Raw genomic sequence first — 22,499 nt, forward strand, 5'->3', positions numbered from 1 at the left:
CGCCAAAACCAAACAATTAACCGAGAAAGAGTGATGAGAAAGAGAGAAGGGAGAGATGGAGACAGGGAGAGAGAGAGGGATAGAGAAAGGGGGAGAGAGAGAGAGAGAGGGAGAGATGGGACAACTTGTTGGTAGCGAAGAATTATATTTATTTAGGGGGAGAAGGAAGGCCTGCATTCTAGATATTAATTACCTGGAAATTATTTAATTTCTTTCATAGTCATAGCATGTTACGCAATTTCAATTGTACCAAGGACAAAAAAATTACAAAACTTAGTCATGTTAAACTAGACTTGTTACTCTCTAATTATATATATACACACACACATTTGAAAAACAAGTATTTTGGTATGTTTGGTCTTAATTATATATTTATATATATATATATATATATCACTTCTATTAGTTTTTGTTGTATTATGGTGGGATCATTATACGTTTGGATACCTGTAAAGAAACCAACAAAATTAATTTGTATCTTTTCTTTTATATTTATTTCCAACTTGTTTTGCCTTTGGTGTTTCATAGTGGAACTAATTTAAGCACATATATATGCTTTAAATTATATATAGAACACATATAAAAAAACTAGTCACTTTTCTTTCTTTCTATTTTGGATGAAGTGATAACAACTCTTAGACAATCCCCACATAATGATAAATAAGATGATTTTGAATCAGCTTGATATGATGACTTCAGTCTGGTTCTTAATTTGTTTCCTTGTTATATCGATCATGGCAAGAAGTATTACTAAAAATAAGTGCCATTGTTTTTTTTGGAGGGGGAGCGGGGTGGGGGATTGTTTAATAGTTGATATACTTGACAGTTCAAATCACATAAGATCTTGCTCTTTGAGATTATAAAGAGAACAAAGGAATTATTCTTATTGTGACATGAGATTTTAATTAGCACTTTTTGTGTGCGCTTAAATTATTTACAAAAATTATATTTATAAATATTATTGACAAATATCTTAAATTTATTATGCAAGCGTGCCAAAATACTAACTACTTTTTTTTTATCTAATGACACGTCTCTTCTTAATATTAAAATTTGAATTCTACTGATACATATATTTTTAATGTTAGAATGGTGCCAAATTTGAATTCTAAAATAAAATAGTAATAATACATGCATGCATGAGTTATCAATGAATTAAGATTAATTGTAGGACATAATAGTATGAGAATTCTCATTGATGATGACAAACTTGTCTAAAAACATCACCACCTTAATGTTTGATTGATTCCAACTTTTCCATTTCAACAATTGTTTACCACTTGTGGAGTCCTAGTTAGGGTTTTGGCCGACCAGGCTGCAGCCATATGGTATCTACAGTGTTATAAATATATATATTGCCGTTTGACAGCCAAAGCCTTGGTAAGACTTTGAAGGTAGGGATGATTGTGAGCAAGTCGGCCAAAGTCCGACAAGTGAGTCCAACCTGGTAGTAAGGTTTCATGTGTCATATAATGTAATTAGCACTCACAGAAATGAGAAAAACGAAGCTGGCAATTAGATTTAAGTTTTCATAATAAGAACCAACTGGCATCATCTCAGCCCTAGATATTTGCCACGTGGAAGCATAAGACCGATAGTTGTTTGATTTTTCTTTAAAATCAATTCTTAACGAATACACTTAAACTTTTATAAACTCTTTACATGTTTAATTGTTTGGTAAGGAATGTGAATATAAAGGATTGAGGCTGAGAATGAATGAGTATGAGATAAACACATTCTTTCAAAGAGATCTTGAATTTTCAGGTGACTCTAAGGTGTTAGTAAACAAAGGATATGAAATGAACATGGTTTTATAGACTCTCTTGGACTTTAAATGAATACACTATCAAACAATCATTTAAAAATCTGATTGAAACTCGTAAATTTGTTAAAGAATAAATATATAAGATCTCTCAAAGAGCCCAATTCAGTCACCCTGATTTGACTTATTTTGTTTCTCTGTCTTCCAAAATTTGGTTTGTTTAAAAAGGGATTTGGAAAGCCACTAAATACTACAATCTAATGATATTTCTCTTTATTTAGAAATGAGAGGTTTTAGGTTCGAATATCTTGAATGACAAATTTGATGCCAAATTAAGCTGTATATTATGTGACTTAACTCAACTTTTCCTCCCCTAATATAAAAATATTGATATACTAAAAAAATAGGGTTTGGGAAGCACTTAGAGAATGTAGGCTTTTATTTAGGCTCTTTCATGGCCCATGGGTAAGACTTAAGAGAATTACGGCTTTTGTTTGCGCTCTCTTTTATGAGAGATTCATGAATTGAGTAATGGTTCTTACTGGAGGAATTTCACTTGTCTTTGCTGAAGTTGTTTTTTAATATTTTTAATTTTTACTATTATTAGGGGGATGAGGATAGTTCGAAATTATTACAATAATTCAGGAGAGGTGGGAATGTTGAACATGGTACACATGAATAAAAACCCAACGTTCTATCCACTAGGATATTCGATCACATCCGGCTTTGGTGAAGTTGATCTAAGGAATGTTATGGAAAAGCACCAAGGCTAACCTTTTATTTGATTGTTTTCCAACTAATTGTGTGACAAGTTCAATAAAAAAAAGAAAGGATTCTTCAGATATAGGGTTAGGGTTAAATTGAATTTGAAGGGGAAAAGTTGTATTTGCCATATATTCCAATCATAATTCTAAGAGGAAAAGTAACCAGATCATAATCTTCATTTTTCTCATATTATGGTTATCAAACAATTAAAGAAAAATGGAGAAAAAAATGACAAAACTGATGGTGAGAAGAACCGAACATTATACGGAAACAAAAAGATGAGTAAACAATGGAATTCAGATATTTTCTGCCAGAAAAGCGTTGCATCCTGTTCGCATTGTCGTTCTCTTTGAAACGGTGTGTCAAAGGGTCCAAATCGAACACCAGGGCTCAAATTTGTTATGTTTTGACTTTGATGCTAATTTTATGTCTTTTTAATTGTTTTTTTGTCCTTTCAACCATCTGATCCATCTGATTCACATCACTAAGTGTTGATGCCTCAAAATACAAAGTCATGGCTGAACTTGGTTGGTTCAAGTCATAGCACTCGTGCTAGTGACAGACTCAGACCTGGATATCCAAGTGGCCCCTGCAATCAAGGTATGTTGGTCGAAACTTGAAGGGGACGAAGCCATAAAGTGAAAATGACGTGGAAAAATATGAATAAATTAAAGTAAGATATAAAAAGAATAAAAGACTCGAGTGCGTAGTGAGTGTGATGGACCATAAATTATAATGTATTATGTAGGTAATGGAATCCAAAGCATCTAAATATCCACAGTTGAAGTATACAACATAACACATCTGAAGTTGTTAACTACAAAGTTAGTAAGAACAATCCCTACACTGATGAGGAAAGATTATGCCACCACGGCTCGACGTCAAAAACCCCAAAACTTACTAAATCTTGGAGGGGTGTAAAACAAAAAATACGAGTAGGTAAAAATAAAGATTTCTAAAAATCATTTAAATTTTTAGAACATACTAAGCTCCTGATGCAAAAACCTGTATAATAAGAATTAAAATCACACTGCATATAAGTATGAAAAAACAAGTATTGATGCGGAAACAATTATTCCACAAATTCAAGTAAATATCCTAAATCCTCAATATATATAAAAATCAGAAATTATAGTTCCAAAGTATCATATTGTAAACCGCAACACATAGGGAATACCATGGCATCAGTGAAAATCAAGTATAACTGGAAAACAGGTTTAACGCAATCATCAATAAAACAGAAATGGTATGCCCATCAGATAATGCAGACATACGATCTCATGCAGAGTTTTTTGACATGAAGATGTTGGGTATATAAATCTACGCTCTAGCAATATTACATACCGTAGGAGTTTGAGACCCTCTTGTCCCACATTGGTCAACAGTATTTTTTCACTAGCCTTTATATAGGCTTATTCCTTATTCTTAGTAATTAGAACTTGGACCATTTGGAAATGGATTGAAAGCTTGGGCCTTATGGTTGTGTGGATTAGGCTTGAATATAATATAGCCTAAATACAATTAATATTAATTAATCAAGACTAAAATTAATCAGATTCATTAATTTTAATTTTCGGATTAAGTTTTTAATTAATTAATTAATTAAAAAACGTTTTGATTAAAAGACACAGATATTAGAAAGAGTTGTGTACTTTCAAATACACTGAACATGTATTTGAAAGGGTGTGAAACAACCTATATATTTGCAATCACAGTATCCAAGTGAGATCATCTTTTCTTCCTCTTTTTCTTCCGTACGAAATTTTCAAAGAGTAAGCACACAAAACAAATTCCCTAGAATTCTAGAATCCAGTGCGGGTTGTAGAATTAGGTAGTTGAATCCTGGTCGAGCAGACGTTGTAGAACCACAAGCACAAGAGTGAGACGAAAATACTGTTCGAAGGACATAGCTTTTACACTAGCCTCTACCTTCTGTGATCAAGTTAGTATCATTGATATTCTTATATTAGTTTCTGTATTTATTGTATAATTTCATTCTGCACATCAAGTTTTTTTGGTTAATAAAATATTAGAATTTCAAGTTTTGTTTATTTCTACCATTTTTTGTTTAGTTCTGAATTGTTCTCCAACACATACACGTGCAGCTGGCGCTAAGCGCATCACATACAAATCCTAGTTACATCACATACAAATTCTAGTTACATCACACAAACTAGTACAAGCTAACACCTACAATGAATTCAATGCGTAACAATGCATGTGAACATACATATGAAGTTGATCCTGACACCAGACAATACTATAGACATCGTGTAAGCATACGTGGTGCACGGATAAGTCATATATAAACATGCCATGGATAATCTCTCAAATCACAAGTGTCACAAATCATAATTTCGTACAAAGGATTTCATAGTAGCAAAACGTTCCAAAGTAGGGTTCACAAGATTATAAATCACATCGTCGTCAACACATAAAACACTTGCATTATCTAAGTAAAAGTAAAGCATGATATAAAAGTATCATGTAACAACAGTTTTGAAAACATATATGTATAATATAGTTTAAAGGCAAAAGCCTATACATATACACCGTACGGTCGTAGCCGCCATGTCTTGCACGCTCTTGTATACTCGAGATAACTTTCCTAAAGTAAAAAACAACCTTTATTTAGTAGCTCAAATACTATAAAGATTATTGGAAAACAGGGCTCGAACTATCATTTCTAGCGCATGAAAGCCAGTGTTCGACGCCACAGCACCGCGCAGGCGGAAGGTCGACACGCGCCACCACACATCTCCATGCGTTGGCACGCGCTGGGAGGTGGTTGGCATGCGCTTCCCTCTCCTTCCATCAATTTGAATTTAAATCCCACATTGATGAGTGAAGAGATCTTGAATAGGCTATAAATAAGTTGGGCTACTACTCATATTACCTATTGGTTTTATGGTGGAATCCTAACTTTCTTCACGGTATCAGAGCAAGTTGTCTCACATGTAAAGCTCAACGGCCACACGCGCTCCACGTTATCCCATTTGTGTTTGCTAATTAGGACTTATCTTTGGGGTTTAATTTTCTAATATTATTCTTCTCACCAAGGAAAATATATACAAGATTGATTTACAAGAAAAGAAACATCAAATAATATATTTCCTAATTACAAGCAGATTACAAGGACCCAAACAAGTAACTAAACTAATTACAAAAGGTCAACTCTCCAACACTCCCCCTCAAGTTGGTAAATAAATGTAGTGCATGCCCAACTTGACGAGAGAGTTGTAGAACGCTTGACTTGCAACAGCTTCAGTTAAGATGTCCGCCAATTGATCCTCTGACTTTACGAACGGGAATTGAATAATATTCCCATCCAACTTCTCTTTAATGAAGTGTTTGTCAACTTCCACATGTTTCGTGCTATCATGCTGGATTGGGTTGTGTGGGATATCAATAGCTGCTTTATTATCACAAACCAAATTTGAGGCCAACTTTAAAGGACACTCGAGCTCATCAAGTAACCTCCAAAGCCCTAATAATTCATATACTCCTTTGACCATACCCCTGTATTCCGCCTCTACACTTGATAAAGCAACCACTTTATGTTTCTTACTCTGCCAAGTCACTAAATTACCCCCCACAAATGTAAAGTATCCAGATGTAGACCGTTGATTAGTAATGTTTCCCGCCCAATCTGCATCGGTATAACCTTCTATCTGGCAATGATCATTTTTGAAAAACATGATGCCTTTCCCGAGGAGGACTTTAGGTATCGTACAATGCGTTCAACTGCACATATATGTGTATCACTCGAAGAATGCATAAATTGACTAACAACACTTACTGCATATGCAATATCAGGCATGGTGTGATATAAATAAATTAACCTCCCAACTAACCTTTGATAATGATCTCTGTTAGTGGGAACTTGATCAGGGTGCACGGTAAGATGGTGATTTTGGACAATGAGGGTGTCAGCCGGTTTACAATCAAGCATCCCTGTTTCAGCTAACAAGTCCATAACATATTTTCTTTGAGATAGAAATATAACCTGTTTAGATTGAACTACTTCTATTCCAAATAAATATTTCAATCCACCAAGATCTTTCATCTCAAACTCGGTTTCTAAGAAATCCTTTAGCCTTGAAATTTCGTCTTTATCATCACCCATAACAATCATATCATCCACATAAATAATAAGTGTCGTCAATTTCCCCATTCAACGTTTCAAGAAAAGTGTATAATCGGCATTGCTCTGCCATAATCCATATTTCCTTATAGCTGTCCAGAACCTACCAAACCATGCCCACGGTGATTGTTTTAGTCTATACAATGCTTTATTCAACTTGCACAATACTCCGGGTTGTGAAACCGATGCATAACCAGGTGGAATATCCATATACACTTCTTTAATATTACCATGTAAGAAAGCATTTTTCACATCAAATTGCTGTAATGGCCAATCTAAGTTGGCTGTCAATGAAAGCAACACTTTTACCGTATTAATCTTTGCTACCGAGGCAAATGTAGTTGTATAATCAACACCATACGTCTGAGTGTATCCATTGGCCACCAATCGTGCTTTGTATCATTCAATGGACCCATCAGCTTTGTACTTAATAGTGTACACCCATCGACATTTGACTTTCTTCTTTCCTCGAGGTAATGGAACTAAATCCCATGTTTGATTTTTCTGAAGTGCATCCATTTCTTCCTCCATTGCCTTGGTCCATTGATTGTCAGATAGTGCCTTCTTCAATGAACTTGGTGTGCTATCATTGGATATTTGTTGTACTAAAGCTTTGCCGGGTTCTAATAATTTTTGCGACGACATATAGTTAGCAATATGGTATTTAGAGCCTTTCATTGTTTCCAGTGAATATCGATTGGGTGGTTTTCCTCGGTTGTGCCTGAAAGGTATTTGATAATTTGGAACATCGGATACATCAACAAGGATAGTAGAGCTTACCTCAGGAATATTTGCAGGAGTATGGTCATTTGGTGGTATTATATTTGGAGATGAGAAGGAGTAGTATCGGTTGAAGTCTTAGAATTGGCAAGTGGTAGCACTGTTGTTGTGGGTGAGGACGGCACTGCCGTGCCTACTGTTGGTTCTGTGGGCAGCATTACTGCTGCCGTTGGTTCTGTTGACTGGGCTGGCAGTGTAGCCGCTGTAGGCTTGGCTGCTGGTTCGGCTAATGGCAATGGAAGATCAATGGTAACACTCATGGGCCAATCATTCTCATCATGCAGTGTCTCCCCTTGAGGAGTAGGATTGGAAAAAGCCGAAGGGTAATACATCTCGGACTCGGAAAAAGTAACATCCATAGTAACACACATTCGACGTGAAAGAGGGTGGTAACAACGGTATCCTTTATGATGGAGTCTGTACCCCATAAAAATACAATGGAGAGCACATGGATCAAGTTTCGTCCGTTGATTCTTATGAAGATGAACAAATGCAACACATCCAAAAACTCGAGGTGGGAGTACCAAAACAGACGATAGATGCATGAATGTAGCAATGACTTGTAAGGGTGTAAGAAAATGTAACACTTTGGATGACAGGCTGTTGATAAGATAAGTGGCAGTTTGAAAAGTAACATAGAAGTGGGAAACATGCGCCCCAATCAAGAGTGAGTGAGCCATTTCTAAGAGATGGTGATTTTTGCGCTCAGCACCCCATTTTGTTGAGGAGTTTGAGGACAGGTAGTTTCATGCAGAATTCCGTGATTAGTTAAATAATGTGAAAAATCATTATTAACATATTCACCGCCATTATCAGGACGCAAAATCAGGATTTTAGTAGAAAGTTGTGTTTGAACCATGGTGTGTAAGGTCTTAAAAGTCGAAAATACATCACTTTTATGCTTAAGAAAGTATAACCAGGTCATCTATGTGCAATCATCTATGAAAGTTACAAACCACCTAATACCAGATGAAGTAGTAATCAGAGATGTTCCCCAAACATCCGAATGAACAAGACCAAAAGGAATAACACTTTTATTAGAATTCAACGGATAAGAAACATAGTGACTCTCAGCAAGTATGCAAGTGTCACATTTAAAGTCTGAAATTGAACAACCAATAAATAAATCTGGAAACATATGCTGCAAATAACTAAAAGATGGATGACCCAAATGGTGATGCCATAACCATATCTGATGCCGCTTGTGATCAATGGCTCCTTAGGCGAGATTGACTCGTCGTGTACTGACATCATCCAAAAAATAGAGATCCCCCTCTTAGTACCATGCCCAATTATCTCCTTTGTGATAATATCTTGAATAAGACAAAACTTTGGATACATTAGCACACAATAGTTTAATTGTTCAGTAGCGTGGCCATGAGACATCAATTTATGTTTTAGTAAAGGTACAAGTAATGTATGAGGCAAATAAAGGGTTGGCGTGAGGCACGCGATGCCAGCGCCAATTACCGACGAGGTGACACCATTAGCATTAGTAATATTACGTCGTTGTGGAACGGTATCATAAGCTAAATCAGTGGGATCATAAGTTATATGGTATGTGGCACTGGAGTTAATGATTCATCCGGACTGAGTATCATCACTATTCATATTAAAAGCATAACCACAGTTATTTGAGGACTCCAGAGACATATCAGAAGAACTCGAAACAGGAGAAGGATCATCCTGAGATATCAAAGATAGTTGGGATACAAAGGTGGCAAGATTGGCTTGCCCAAGCTTGGCTTGCTTGTCTCGTTCCTGTTGTTCCGAGGCTTCAAAGGTTCCCACCAATCAAGATAGCCGTGTAACTGAAAACAATTATCGTGGCCATGCTTTTCACTACCATAGTAAGTGCAATCACCAGCCAGGACGGGTGGTTTGAGACGAGGATGACAGTGACCCATGGTGGGCTGTAAGGCCATCTTAGCAGCAAAGAGTGAGCCATGTGCTGGGCTCAAGGCAGTAACCTAAGGTTGCAGTCCTAGGCTCTGTGCAGTTGGCTTCTCGAAGGCGCAGGGATGAGTGGACTCGCGGCTCGTGCTGCAGGCCAGCCACCATTGTTGTCCCACTTAGCAATTGTCCTCCGATATTCATAACAACATGTCTCATTCCTTCCTAGCAAACATAGGCAAAGGTTTATTCGAGGGAAGGAATGAGCTCAGTTCGTAGAATATCACTACAAATTTTATCAAACATCTTATCCAATCCTGCAAGAAAAGTGTAAACACGATCCGTTTGAACAATTTTATTATAAATTTCAATATCAGTACCGCACTTCATTGGATTGGGTTAACGATAATCAATCTCTTGCCACAAAGATTGAAGAGCACTATAGTATGTCTCAATCGATCGTCCATCTTGCCTCATGCAAGAGGCCTTACAGGTAAGATCATAAACTTGAGATATATCAGAGCCGTCATAATATGTGCGAGCAAATGCGTCCCACACTTCCTTTGCCGTCGGTAGTCGAAGAAAATACCAAATCAAACTGTGTTCCATATAATTGATGAGCCAACCCTACAATGACGTTCTCCGTACGCCACTTGGTGAAGGCCAGATCGTCGGTAGATGGCTGGGGATTACTCCCAAACAAGTAGCCCAACTTGTCTTTTCTAGCAACGAACATTTCAACAATTTGAGACCAAACTCCATAATTATCACCACTGAGTTTGATGCTAATCGAAGTAGTAGAAGAATCATGATGGACAATCTATGTAACAACTTGTGGTAGAGGTGGGGTAGGATTCATGGTAGGGTCAGTTAGGGTAATAGTGTTTAAGGTTGCAGTGTTTAGTATAGTAGTAAAATCGGTTAGGATGGGGTTATTTCCACTGTGGAGTGGTGGTAGGTTCTCCATGAGAGGGTCGAGTTTGCTTGAGGTAACGGGCAGAGCAGAAATCCTAGGATCTCTACTCTGATACCATGCTAATTAGGGCTTACCTTTAGGGTTTAATTTTCTGATATTATTCTTCTCACCAAGTAGGAAAATATATAATGTACAAGATTGATTCACAAGGAAAGAAACATCAAATAATATCTTTCCTAATTACAAGCTGATTACAAGGACCCAAACAAGTAACTAAACTAATTACAAAAGGTCAACTCTCCAGCAGTGTTGTCCACGTGTTAGGCTTGAAAATTTGCCACACGTGAGGAGGTGTAGGGCTTATAAGAGGTTAGGCTACTTGCTATATTGCCAAGGGTAGCCAAACTTATTTGTAAGTCCATGCAAAATCCCTTATTCTATTAATGTGAGATTCATTCTCCACAATGATAAACCATTTCTGGCATCAAATGGCGACACTTTCTTCTGGCATTTGTAGATTGAAGCCTTCCCAATCCAATAATGTCATGTAAGAAGATTATGACCAGAAACCGTTGTTCTTGGCATGGACAACGGAGAGGTCTTCGTGACGGTTAATGCAAGTGATGTGAGACAAGTATTTCATAAACACAAGAAATCGTCTTTAGACCACGATTGCAAATCATCTCAATTAGAACACAATTACCAAATGCAAGTTTTTACATCACCTTACGCTTCCCCATGCCTTCACCCTCTACAGTTTTCACCTCTACATCTCCTTGTCCATGGTGGTGGTTGCTCAGTGTGTTCTTTGTCTCTTTAGGTATAGTTTAGGGACGTTTGCTACAATTTAGCATAGTAAGAGTTATGCAAGAGACATGTATCTCAATTCATTAGGCGTATTTATCTTTTATACATTCAAGGTTATAGGTTTGATTCTTTGTTCTTATATTAGCTTGTAAAAAAAAAAACAATAAGATTGATTTAAACTGGAAATTTCTTTCAAGATGAAAAGTTCTTCATGTGCTCCAAGTATACGCCGGTGACATATGATTGTTGAGTCGAGTCCACATACATCTAGACTGGCAACCTTTATGTGCTCAATAATAACGCTTTCACCTGTTTCAGCTTAAAATTAAGCGAAGGGTGATACTAGAGAGACCATTTACTTGAATCATATTTTGTAAACCACATAATGTGATAGTTGATGGTTGAACTCATTCTTTAAATCATTAAAGAAAAAATCCAACTATCAACCGCCGCATCATATATATATAGTTTACAAAATATAATATAAAAGCATGATCTTCCTACCATTTTCCTTAAAACAAACACATTTGTTTAGGGGCTTGTCAAACTCAAAGCAATGCTAAACAAACTTGGTGGTGTTGGTAGATCTTAATAGAATTTTTTTTTTTTACTATTTGAACTGGCTATAACTCATGGTTCTTTATCGGGTTTGTGGAGTTTAGCAAAAATCATCTCGAAATGAGTTAGACATGCATATTGCACACGTAAGATCTTGCGAATACTTTAATCTGTTTTGCAAAGTTATACAAAAATAATTTTAGATCATATTTTTGTGTCATTTTGTTGCATCATGGCATTCCGAGAATGCTTTGGCATCCAAAAGTAATTTTATTGTTTTTATTAGCATTAAAACTCCAAAAAAATTGAGCTTAGAAAAAAAAAAAAAAAAAAAAAACTCCAGTAAATTTACTTATATACAAGACTCACTAAATGAAAGGGATGCCTATTCACTTATTAGAATTTTCTAACTTATTGGACAAACCACGACCACAATTATATTATCAGAAAAACTGGGAACTATAGTCGTAGTTCAATTTTCTTTAACCTTATTTGCGATGCACCATAAGTTTTTTAAATGGCTGTGTGAATCCACTGAGGGCGCCCACCTCATGACTTTTCCAAGTAATCATTTTGGATGCAGAAGATTTGATATCTTTAGTAGTGGATTGAGTTGAAAAATCAATATTCCTCTCACTTATCTTTTCATGCAGTTTCATTCGGGTTCCTCAACTCCCACATATTCTGTTCTTATCATCTATTTCTTAACGATTTTTTTTCTTTGAATTTGGTCCCCTTCTTCTACTCACAGCATATTTCAGAGTGACCTCAATACATAACTGTTTGCCTGTCTCAAATAAACTATATATTGTTGCATATGAAGCAGCATGTAATTATAGATTAAAAGTGGGTATGCATAGTGGTAATGATTTTGGTATATAATCCAAAATTACAGCGCCGTTCATTGATAGCAATATCATCCATACTTCCAAGCCAACTAAGAGCAATTCCAATGTGTAAGGGCTCCCCATGGCAATTGGCAATTGAATCCTTTTCACTGAATAGTAACTGTTTTTAATGAACAGTAATTACATTTTGCATCTCCACCTTTAAACTAAATAACCATGGCAATAGCTAATAAAATATTAGTATTTTTTATTTTATAAAATAATAAAAAATAATTTTATTTGTAATTTTGAATAGAATTTTTAACCGGTATCGTTATATCACGTGTCATTATCCGAAAGTACAATTTTTGGTGATAGATTTCGATAAGATTTTTATCCAATTCCGTCGCGCCACATGTCGTTACCTTTTTAGAATCGTTGAGGATAGATTTCCGACAAGATTTTTAACCAATCTTGTCGCGCTACGTGTTACAATCTATTTAGAATCTTTGAGGATAGATTTCGATAAGATTTTTAACGAATCATGGCATGCCACGTGACATGATCTACAACCTAATCATTTCTTTTTTCTCCGAATAACCCACCATCCATCCTAAGATATCACACACATCAAAATCAAAATCTCTCAAAATCTCTATCCTTATACATAGATTCTCCTTCCTTCTTATAATGTCTTATTCAAGGATGTTTTGGGAAATCGATAAGTAAGAGAAATAATTGTTTAAGCAAGGGGAAGAAATGTTCAATCTCCAGGAAGGAGAAAATGAGATGGAAGAGGAAGAGGATGAGGAGCGTAGAATGAGAGATAACGAAGCAAGAAACCAAAGAGCCTCACATTCCCATCGAGTAATCCAAGCTATGGCTAAGATCTCCAGGCCCAGGCGTTTTGCAAACATTAATAGAAGTAGGCAACGACGAGGTAAGGATCTCATGGACGATTATGTTGACCATAACAGTGCATTCCCTGATGCGTACTTTAGACCTTGTTTTAGAATGCAACGACATTTGTTCAATAAAATCATGATTGTTGTTTGCAGCCATGATTCTTACTTTATGCAAAAGAAGGATGCTTTTGGTGTCATGGGGTCTCCTTCCTGAGCTAAAAAATTAATGATGTCTTGTGGATGCTTGCATATGGAGCATCTGTTGACCAAGTGGATGAGATAGCAAGGATGGGAAAATCAAGCATCTGCATACACGATGAACAATTCCAAAATACAAATATATTGTGCTCAAGACGCCACTAAAGAACCCATGCAATACGAGCTATTAGAAAGGGATGGATGTTAAAATGAAAGGTTCATTCAACGATATACTTCACTCCAATCCTCATACTATCACAAAACCCGGCAAAGTGACCTGATAGAGCACTTGTGGAGATTGAAACAAGCTCAAGAAACTTAAAAACAAGCTTGTGGTGGAAGAAGAATGCTCTTAGTTTGTTTGGTGTGTTTTTGAAGTTCATTTAGTGTGTTTTTTTGTATTTGGTATGTTTATGTAATTTTATTTGGTGTTTTTTTTTAAGTTTATTTCTCGCAACTGCATCTCATTACCCGTAATCAAATCATGAGTAACTTCAACCCAGCTAGAACACAATGCAACATCTTCAATAAGCGTCCAATTTGTACCTGCATCATTAGCCTTTTTTTTTTTTGGAAACAAAAGTATATAGAAACTTTGAGAGAAAGATTGGAATGTGGTTGAAAGTATTTGAGAAAATATGAAAGTGTGGTGTAAGGTGGAAGATAAAGATAAGGTATTTATAGAAAAATAAAATCTTTTTTTTTTTAATTTTAAATTTTTTTTCAGATTTTTTTATTAATTTTTAACATTTTTTTATTAACTTAATTAATTTCTACCGTTGGATTGTAAAATATTTGAAATCCAACACTTCATATTGTAACACGTGGCATAACGGTAACATATCAGATTTTTTTAAAAAAAAAAATTAAAACCGAAAAATGTGGACCATTGATCTGGAATCAAATGGCTCAAATTGTGCCATGTCATCTAGCCCTTGGGGGAGTTTTGAAATTTTTTTTGACTGTTGGAAATCAAACGGTGTAGAAAAAAAAGCCGTTGAAATTCAACGGCCGAGAGGCTGCCATGTTGCACCCAGTAACGGCTACAGACAGCCTGTCCAGCGTAGGCCCCATCACTTGCAAACCCTGTCGGTGACGCACCTCCACGCGCCTGACGTAAATTTTTTTATAACATGGCTGACGTCAGCTTGCATCACTCTCCCCTCAAGTGCTCAAACCTTGGGTTTGTGCCTGAACTTTCCCTCGAGTTCCCCCTCAGCCCAATAACCCAAATGGGCTAGAATCACTTTGGCAGACGATTGGGTTGCTGGAGCAGCCTGTCCACATGACTAAACTATATATTGTCATATGAAGCAGCATGTAATTATAGATTAAAAGTGGGTATGCATAGTGGTAATGATTTTGGCATATAATTCAAAATTACAGCACCGTTCGTTGATAGCAATGTCATCTATACTTCCAAGCCAGCTAATAAGGAGTCAATATGCACATATAGGTAGAGATATCCAAATTGTTTAGAGCAAATGTGCTTTTTGAATTTGAATTTCTTATTACAATTTTGATTAAACTAAGTTTAACTTCGCTTGTATAAAAAATAAAAAAAATAAGTCTTTACTAAAACTTTTTTCAACAAATATGATAAAATTCGCTAACATTAATTCCTCAACATGTACGTCAAGTCTGCCACATCAAAACAAGCAAATAAAACTGTGTGCTTTCTTTTTTGTTTCTTTTTTTCCCTTGTTTCTTTATGGCGTAATAATTTTTTGGTGGACTCTAGCAACCGAAATCATCATATAACTACAAAGTTCACCGCAAAGACTAGTAGCACTAGTGGTTATTGTGTTTGTATTGGGATTATCAGGATCCAATCAGCTATCAAGTGGGTGCGTGAACAGCTGCCCCGTGTAGCTTGTCCTGGTCACCCACTATCTGATAATAATCAAAACCAGTGCTAATAGCAGCATCACTAGTATTTTGCGTGCAGAGAGATTAGATATTAGAGGTTGGAGATTACAGAGAAGAGAGAGAGAGAGAGAGAGAGAGAGAGATGAACAGCAGAGACAGAAGATGGTCGCTTGAGGGAATGACAGCTCTTGTCACTGGTGGAACCAAAGGAATTGGGTTAGCTTCTCTGTATCTGGATAATTAAGACCATTAATCTTTGAAATTGTTATTAATACTTCAAAAATCTCATTTCATACTTTAAATTTTCTATAATTAGAAAGAAAAATACACTTGTGAGGAGTGTAGAATGAGATTTTTAGAGTGCTAATAACAATTCTCTTAATCTTTTTTAATTTCAAATTTTCCTTTACATGCAATGTAATATTCTCTTTATTTCTTCTTCTGTCCCTTGTTTTCTTCGATCTATTTTACAATTATGAGTTTGAATCAATTTTACGAGAGAATTAGACTATCAGTCTTTGAATTTTGACTAAATTGGAATTTTGCTCTGAATTTTGACTCAACTCCTTTTAATCTCTAAACTTAAAGTAATTTTTTTTTATTTTGGGTAATATTGGTAGAACTTCCGTCTAAAATTAAGGACAAATAAGAGAAATTAAGGACAAAATAAAGAATAAAGAAATGAGTTAGCTATTAAGAACATTGCTCTACTAACAAGTTCATAGATGAATGCCAACAAATGTTTAATCTCCAATTTAACTAAAATTCAGGGGCCAATGTTTCAGTTTTTTCTTAATTTTGCTGCTCTATTTTAAAATTGATAATGTAATTATACAGGTATGCTATAGTGGAGGAATTGGCAGGGCTAGGTGCAATTGTGCATACTTGTGCCCGAACTGAAGTTGACCTCAATGACTGCCTGAGTCAATGGGAGAAGAAGGGTTTTCAAGTTACTGGTTCAGTCTGTGATGTGGTGTCAAAAACCAAAGAGAGGAGCTTATAAACAAGGTCTCATCACTCTTTGATGGGAAACTTAACATCCTTGTAAGTACAGGATTCCTCAATTAATTGAAAGAATAATTTCAAGGCTTAATTATTGCAATGCCCCCGAAAGTATTTTTGAATCTCACTTTACCTTCCGAAAGTCATTTTGACCCATTTTGGCCCTTAAACATATTTTCATGTACCATTTTGCTCTCTTCCATTAGGTCTCTTAAATATTCTGTTAAAGATGTTGAAAGTTTTGGCAACAATTTCATCAAAGATAATGTTAGAAGTTAATACAACGGTTGGCATCTAGAGAGGTCAGTACATGATTAAGTTAGAAGATTAATGCGTGTTCATGAATTTGAAGGTTGAGATGAGTTTAGGGATGAACTCATTAGAAACAAAATGAATATTCAAATATTAGTCAATTGTCCATAAGAAGACTTTTCAAGTAATTAAGCGAGTGTAGGAGTAAGAGATGCACCGATATTTAAACAATTAGATTAAAAGTATCAAATTGTACAATAGAAATGTAGCCGTTCAATGAACCAAGCATTCCGTACACCGATATATTATAGAACTTTCACAAAGTACCACTCAGTTTTGGCTTTATTATTGTTTTGTTATGGATTTTTTGTCATGGAGAAAATTGAAGTGGTAATTTGGTAGTAGCAGACAAGATGTCTTGGATCCTATATAGTTTGAGAAAAGTCAATTTTCAGGGAAAAATTAAGAATTTGAAGTTAGTAGAAGTTAATTTTTCTTCTCTAATCTATAATTGTCGTCCAATAATAATTTGAATCAACAAAGTTGAGACCATGATAGTATATGAAATTTTTTATATTTATGCAGGTGAAAACCAGGCATCACATATGACAGTGGCAACTCCTTTTCTCTTTGTCATTAGAAAAGTTATCTTCTTTTCTTTTTTTTTCTCTTTTCTTCGTTTCTCGCTATCTCTTTGTTTCTCCTCCTACCAGATGAATTTAAGATTTATATCCATGTTTATTCCTGAGTTTCAATTTAGAATTAAGGGTTGAAAAATAGGGAGAAAAGAAGAGAGAAAATTTGGGATGGGTGGGGTGGACGGAAGATATGGAAGATGGAGGGGGACAAAAGATTTAGAAAGGACTGAGGGATGAAGAGACAAAATTAGGAGGTTGATGGACAGCTTGATTCGTTTTTCATTTAAGTTTTTTAAATTTTTTTCTGGTCTTTTTTTTCTTTGATTACAAAAAATATAAGATAAATTATATTTTATCCTTTCAGATTGGGGATCAATTTCAATTTCTTACAACATTTTAAAATATTTCAATTTCATACATTTACCTATCATTTTATTTCAATTTTATACAACTGTTAAAGAATCTATTAAGTTAACCGTTAAGTGATGACGTGACAAATATGAGGTCCTTATTTGTATTGACGTGACTGACATATTTGTAGCACGTGACTAAACATTTAATGAAAATTTTAAAATATTAAAATAATTAATTAAAGAAAAATAAATTAAAAATTAAAAAAAAAAAACCACCCGACAGCCTTCCATCCCCTCCACCCGAGCTTCGTCTTCCCCACCCCGTTCTCCCCAGCAGAGCCCACCCTCAAATCAGACACACTCCCTCTCTCTCTCTAATCCTAGCTCCAAAAATCCAACATGCCTCCGCCCCATCAGCCTCACTCCCACTCTCACCGCCGTTCGATCGACCCCAAAATCTGGAGGGCCTGCGCCAGAAACTCTGTCCAAATCCCCTATCCTCCTCTCCAAGCCTCTCATTCTCTGCCGGATCTCCGCCCTCCACTTCCTCGCCGTCCCCACCACCGACGAGGTCTTCGCCATGTTGCCGGAGTTCTTTACAGCTCGCCGTCTTGCGTCCCTCTGCATTTCAGATTTCATCGATGCAAATCCAGAAGCTCTGTGCGTGAAAACAGAGAAGTGCGTTGGTGGGATAGAGGGACATGTGCAGTGGAGAAATAAAGGAATGGATAAAACCTGGCAGGTTTTGATTTGCAGGGATAGAGGGAGATGTTTGCAGTGTTCTGATATGTGGTTTTTCAGAAGAGAAAAAGATAGAGGGATAGGAACTGCCAGTGGCCCCAACGGCGAGGAGTTTGACGCGGACGACGACGGGGATTCAGAAAGACAGGACGATAAGGGGAGTTTTGGAGATAGGGACTAGAGAGAGAGAGAGAGAGAGAGAGAGAGAGAGAGGGAGTGTGTCTGATTTGGGGGTGGGCTCAGATGGGGAGAACGGGGTGGGGAAGACGAAGCTCGGGTGGAAGGGATGGAGGGGTGTCGGGTGAGGAAGACGAAGGTGAGGTTCTGGGTTATTATTATTATTTTTTTTTCTTACTTTTCTTTAATTATTTATTATTTATTAAGTGTTTAGCCACGTGTCACAAATGTGTCCATCACGCCAGCATAAATGAGGATCTCATATTTGCCACGTCATCACTTAATGGTTAACTTAACAAATTTTTTTAACGGTTATATGAAATTGAAATAAAATGACAAGTAAATGTATGAAATTGAAATGTTTTAAAGATGTTATAAAAAATTAAAATCGACCTAAACCTGAGGGGTAAAATGTAATTTATCCAAAAATATATAAAAGGAATCATTTTTAAATGGGCTTTCAGAGTCTTTTTATATAAGGTTAAATTTGGTATTAAAAATTTCATGAAAAAGTGCGTGGAAAATAAGATCATGGGGTGACATATCAGCACTCATAGTTAACTGGATAATTGTGATGATAATGGTTGTGATAATTAGTCGTCCAATCTATGGAAAAAAATTGTTGTGTTTATGCTAAACCTTTCCAAAAATGTGTGGCTGTAGATAAACAATGTGGGGGCTAACAGACCAAAAGCAACACTAGAGTACACAGCTGAAGATTACTCATTCTTAATGAGCACCAATCTTGAATCTGCTTACCATTTGTGCCAACTTTCACATCCTCTGCTCAAAGCTTCAGGATCTGCTAACATCGTTTTGTTGTCCTCCATTGCTGGTGTGGTCTCACTAAATATTGGAACTATATATTCTGCAACTAAAGGTGCTTAATTATTTTCCTTATATAGTTTTGAGCTTTATACGAAAACAAAATCAATGGATCGTCTATGTTGTAGTGGACGAAGAAGTTGTGCTAGTGTTTAATTAGGTTGTTGCTAGGCCTAATAAAAGGCTAGAATTGTTAAGGAAGGAGGAATTATGTATTTTGAATGATTTTATGTAAACAGAGACTAGTTCTCCATATGTTTCTTGGGTCTAGTTGTGCTTGAGATTTCAATAATCCTCCCTCTGTTTTCCTCCCCGCATTAACAATCGAGCTTAAATTGTGTGGCTTTTCTATTTGTCTCTCTCAGGTGCAATAAATCAATTAGCAAGAAACTTGGCATGTGAGTGGGCAAAAGATAACATAAGGACTAACAGTGTTGCACCTTGGTTTATCGCCACTCCTCTCGGTGATATGGTAAGATCATTATCATCACGTGCTTGTGCATGCTTTTTTATTTTCATTTGTTTTTAATTTTAAATACAACCGATATTGGGAAAGAAAATCGAAACCGGACCTAAGGAATATAGGTGAATTCTCCTAACCACTTACATTCCAAGTTTTTTACATCTAATGTCCTTAAGCATGCTTTAAATTCAATCCCGTCGACAATTCATTAATAGGATATTTCAAAAGTCCGTAATCAAATCAGAATAAGAAGTTGGATTGTGACTAAAAAACAAGTAGGAAACACAACACTAGTGGGGCTCATACACAATGAGGAATTCAACTCTTGATTTTGAAAGAATTGGATTTGTTTATGTACGTTGTCCAATATTATAGTGGATAAGGTGTTGGGTTTCTACCCATATGTCCTTGATTTAAAATTCCCTCTTTTCTAAATTATTGTAATAGTTTCGAACTCTCCATTTCCCCTAATAATAGTAAATTAAAAAAAAATGGATTTGCTAGTGGGAGTAAGAAACAAAACAAAAATTGGGTTTCTACCCATGTGTCCTTGATTTAAAACTCCCTATTTTTTAAATTATTGTAATAGTTTCGTAACTCTTCATTTCCCCTAATAATAGTAAATTAAAAAAAAATGGATTTGCTAGTGGGAGTAAGAAACAAAACAAAAAAAATATATGTATATACTTTTATCCATTATGTATTTATTGGGTTAGTACTGTAAGTGAAGTAATTGTGAATTCACATTAAGAGAATAACCATGCTCAAATTAAAATCAATGTTGTAGGCCTAAATTTAACTGAAGGAGAGAGAGGGAAGTGACATCAAAGAGATAAAAGAGAGGTATAGGAAAGTTCTGTGTTTGTTATTCCCCTTATTTTGTGTCTTTAGTTATAGTACAAACAAAAGGCTTACTTGCTCTACAAGTAAAAAAATCCTAAGATCTTCTCGATTACATAAGAAACCTAAACACAATCTACTTGGATTTACACTAATATTTATTTATTGAAACCTATCCATTTTTGCATTTAAACATGACATGTTACCACTTTGTTTTTTTATACTTTATTTTCCGTTAAACTTTGTATCACCAATCAAATACAATTAATTCATTTACTTTCCAGATTTTCATAAGATCAGTTAGATCTAATCAATTCCTACATTTTAGGCAAAGCAAACTTTGATTAGTTCAGACCAAATGTCTATTTAACACCTAATGTATCTATTTTGTGCAATTGAAGTCACTCCTCTTCCTCTTTGTCATCTTTTTACTCCATGAACACATGCCTCACCAATTTTGGACTACATAATGGGTACAAATTTACAGTACTTTTTTTATGAGTTTAGAATGTACCCATATATGAGTTGAATGCATTTTTTTGGTCATATGTGTATATTCTATGCAAAATGTATCCATATATATGTTGCACTTTTTGTTTTGGATCCGTGTCATGAGGACCAATGTTCTGTGTACATTGTTTTTTTTTTTTTTTTTTTTTTATGTGTTTAGAATGTACCCGCTTGATTGTTGGTAGATTAATGTTATGTTGGTTTCAAATTTTACTGTGCATTGTATGCCTTTTATATTTTTTTAGGGAATAATTTATTACAAAACTTGAAGTCCATAAATTAAGGAATCTTAAAAAGAAATAGTTGATATGGAAATACATTAATATCAATATGATGCGATGCACAAAGTCAAAGTACTTTGATAAAAAAAAATTGAAAACTAATAAGGTTTCTGTGAAATAATATTGATAACTAGAGACCACATCTAAAATCTCCTTTTATTTTTTTATTGAAGAGCTAGACAAGTTATTAAACAATTACTGATATATTACATCCATTCTCTCTTCTGTACGTGCAGTTTCTCGGGAAGGAAAAGGCATTGGAGATGATAAACTCTCGGTGCCCTTTAGGACGTCCTGGGGAGCCAGAGGAGGTGTCTTCGCTGGTAGCATTTCTATGCCTACCTGCAGCTTCTTACATTACTGGGCAAACTATTCTCGTTGACGGCGGGGTGAGTGTCAATGGCATACTCTTCCAAGGAGTATGAATTGGAAACATGTCTCATCTATCGAATTCCAAAGTGGTTGTGCTTTAAGCTTACGTGAAAATAAGCCTAATAAGGTGATGTTAATGTTCTAATGAAATAAGTAAATAAAAAGATCGCCAACCATTTGGTCAGCGTCTAGTTTTCACTCTATTTAAGGAGCTTTAAAACCTCGTTAGTACTGACAATTGGTTTGAAACTGTAATGTATTAAATGGTTTTACTCTAATTATATTAAGATCTTTTGTGATTAAACTTTTTATGTTTGGTTAAGTAGTTAACTTGTGACAATATCGGTGTCTGATTTTTTAGTAGTGCCCGCTGCAGTCCCTTTACAAAATCTTGACAGGAAAGAATGTCAACTTTCAAATTTTGTCCAAACTTAAGTAGAAGATAGATTAATCATCAAAAAAAATATAATCCCTAGAAATTAATATCCATTTATTCATTCAACATTTATTAAAATATAGTGAGTTATCCAATCTAATCATAGGCATAAACGAAATTCAAATCACAATGTGTGAGTACGTATACGAACAGTTTGATGTTTTTATTTTTGTTTCTGAAATGAT

At 35.5% G+C, this 22,499-nt stretch overlaps 1 protein-coding gene across 1 annotated transcript; it reads left to right on the forward strand.

The window, feature by feature from the left end:
* The first annotated feature begins 15,344 nt into the window (after positions 1 to 15,344).
* Positions 15,345 to 22,182, forward strand: LOC103954262 (tropinone reductase homolog At1g07440). The gene is given in 6 exon segments (XM_009366071.3): positions 15,345 to 15,640; positions 16,262 to 16,404; positions 16,407 to 16,468; positions 19,251 to 19,467; positions 19,778 to 19,884; positions 21,743 to 22,182. Coding segments are annotated over 6 exon segments (792 nt in total). The 5' UTR covers positions 15,345 to 15,566; the 3' UTR covers positions 21,932 to 22,182.
* The last annotated feature ends 317 nt before the right edge of the window (positions 22,183 to 22,499 follow it).

This window comes from the organism of the source record quoted next, unplaced genomic scaffold, assembly GCF_019419815.1.
Source record: "Pyrus x bretschneideri cultivar Hongxiangsu unplaced genomic scaffold, Pyrus_bretschneideri_v1 Contig5, whole genome shotgun sequence".
NCBI lineage: Eukaryota > Viridiplantae > Streptophyta > Magnoliopsida > Rosales > Rosaceae > Pyrus > Pyrus x bretschneideri.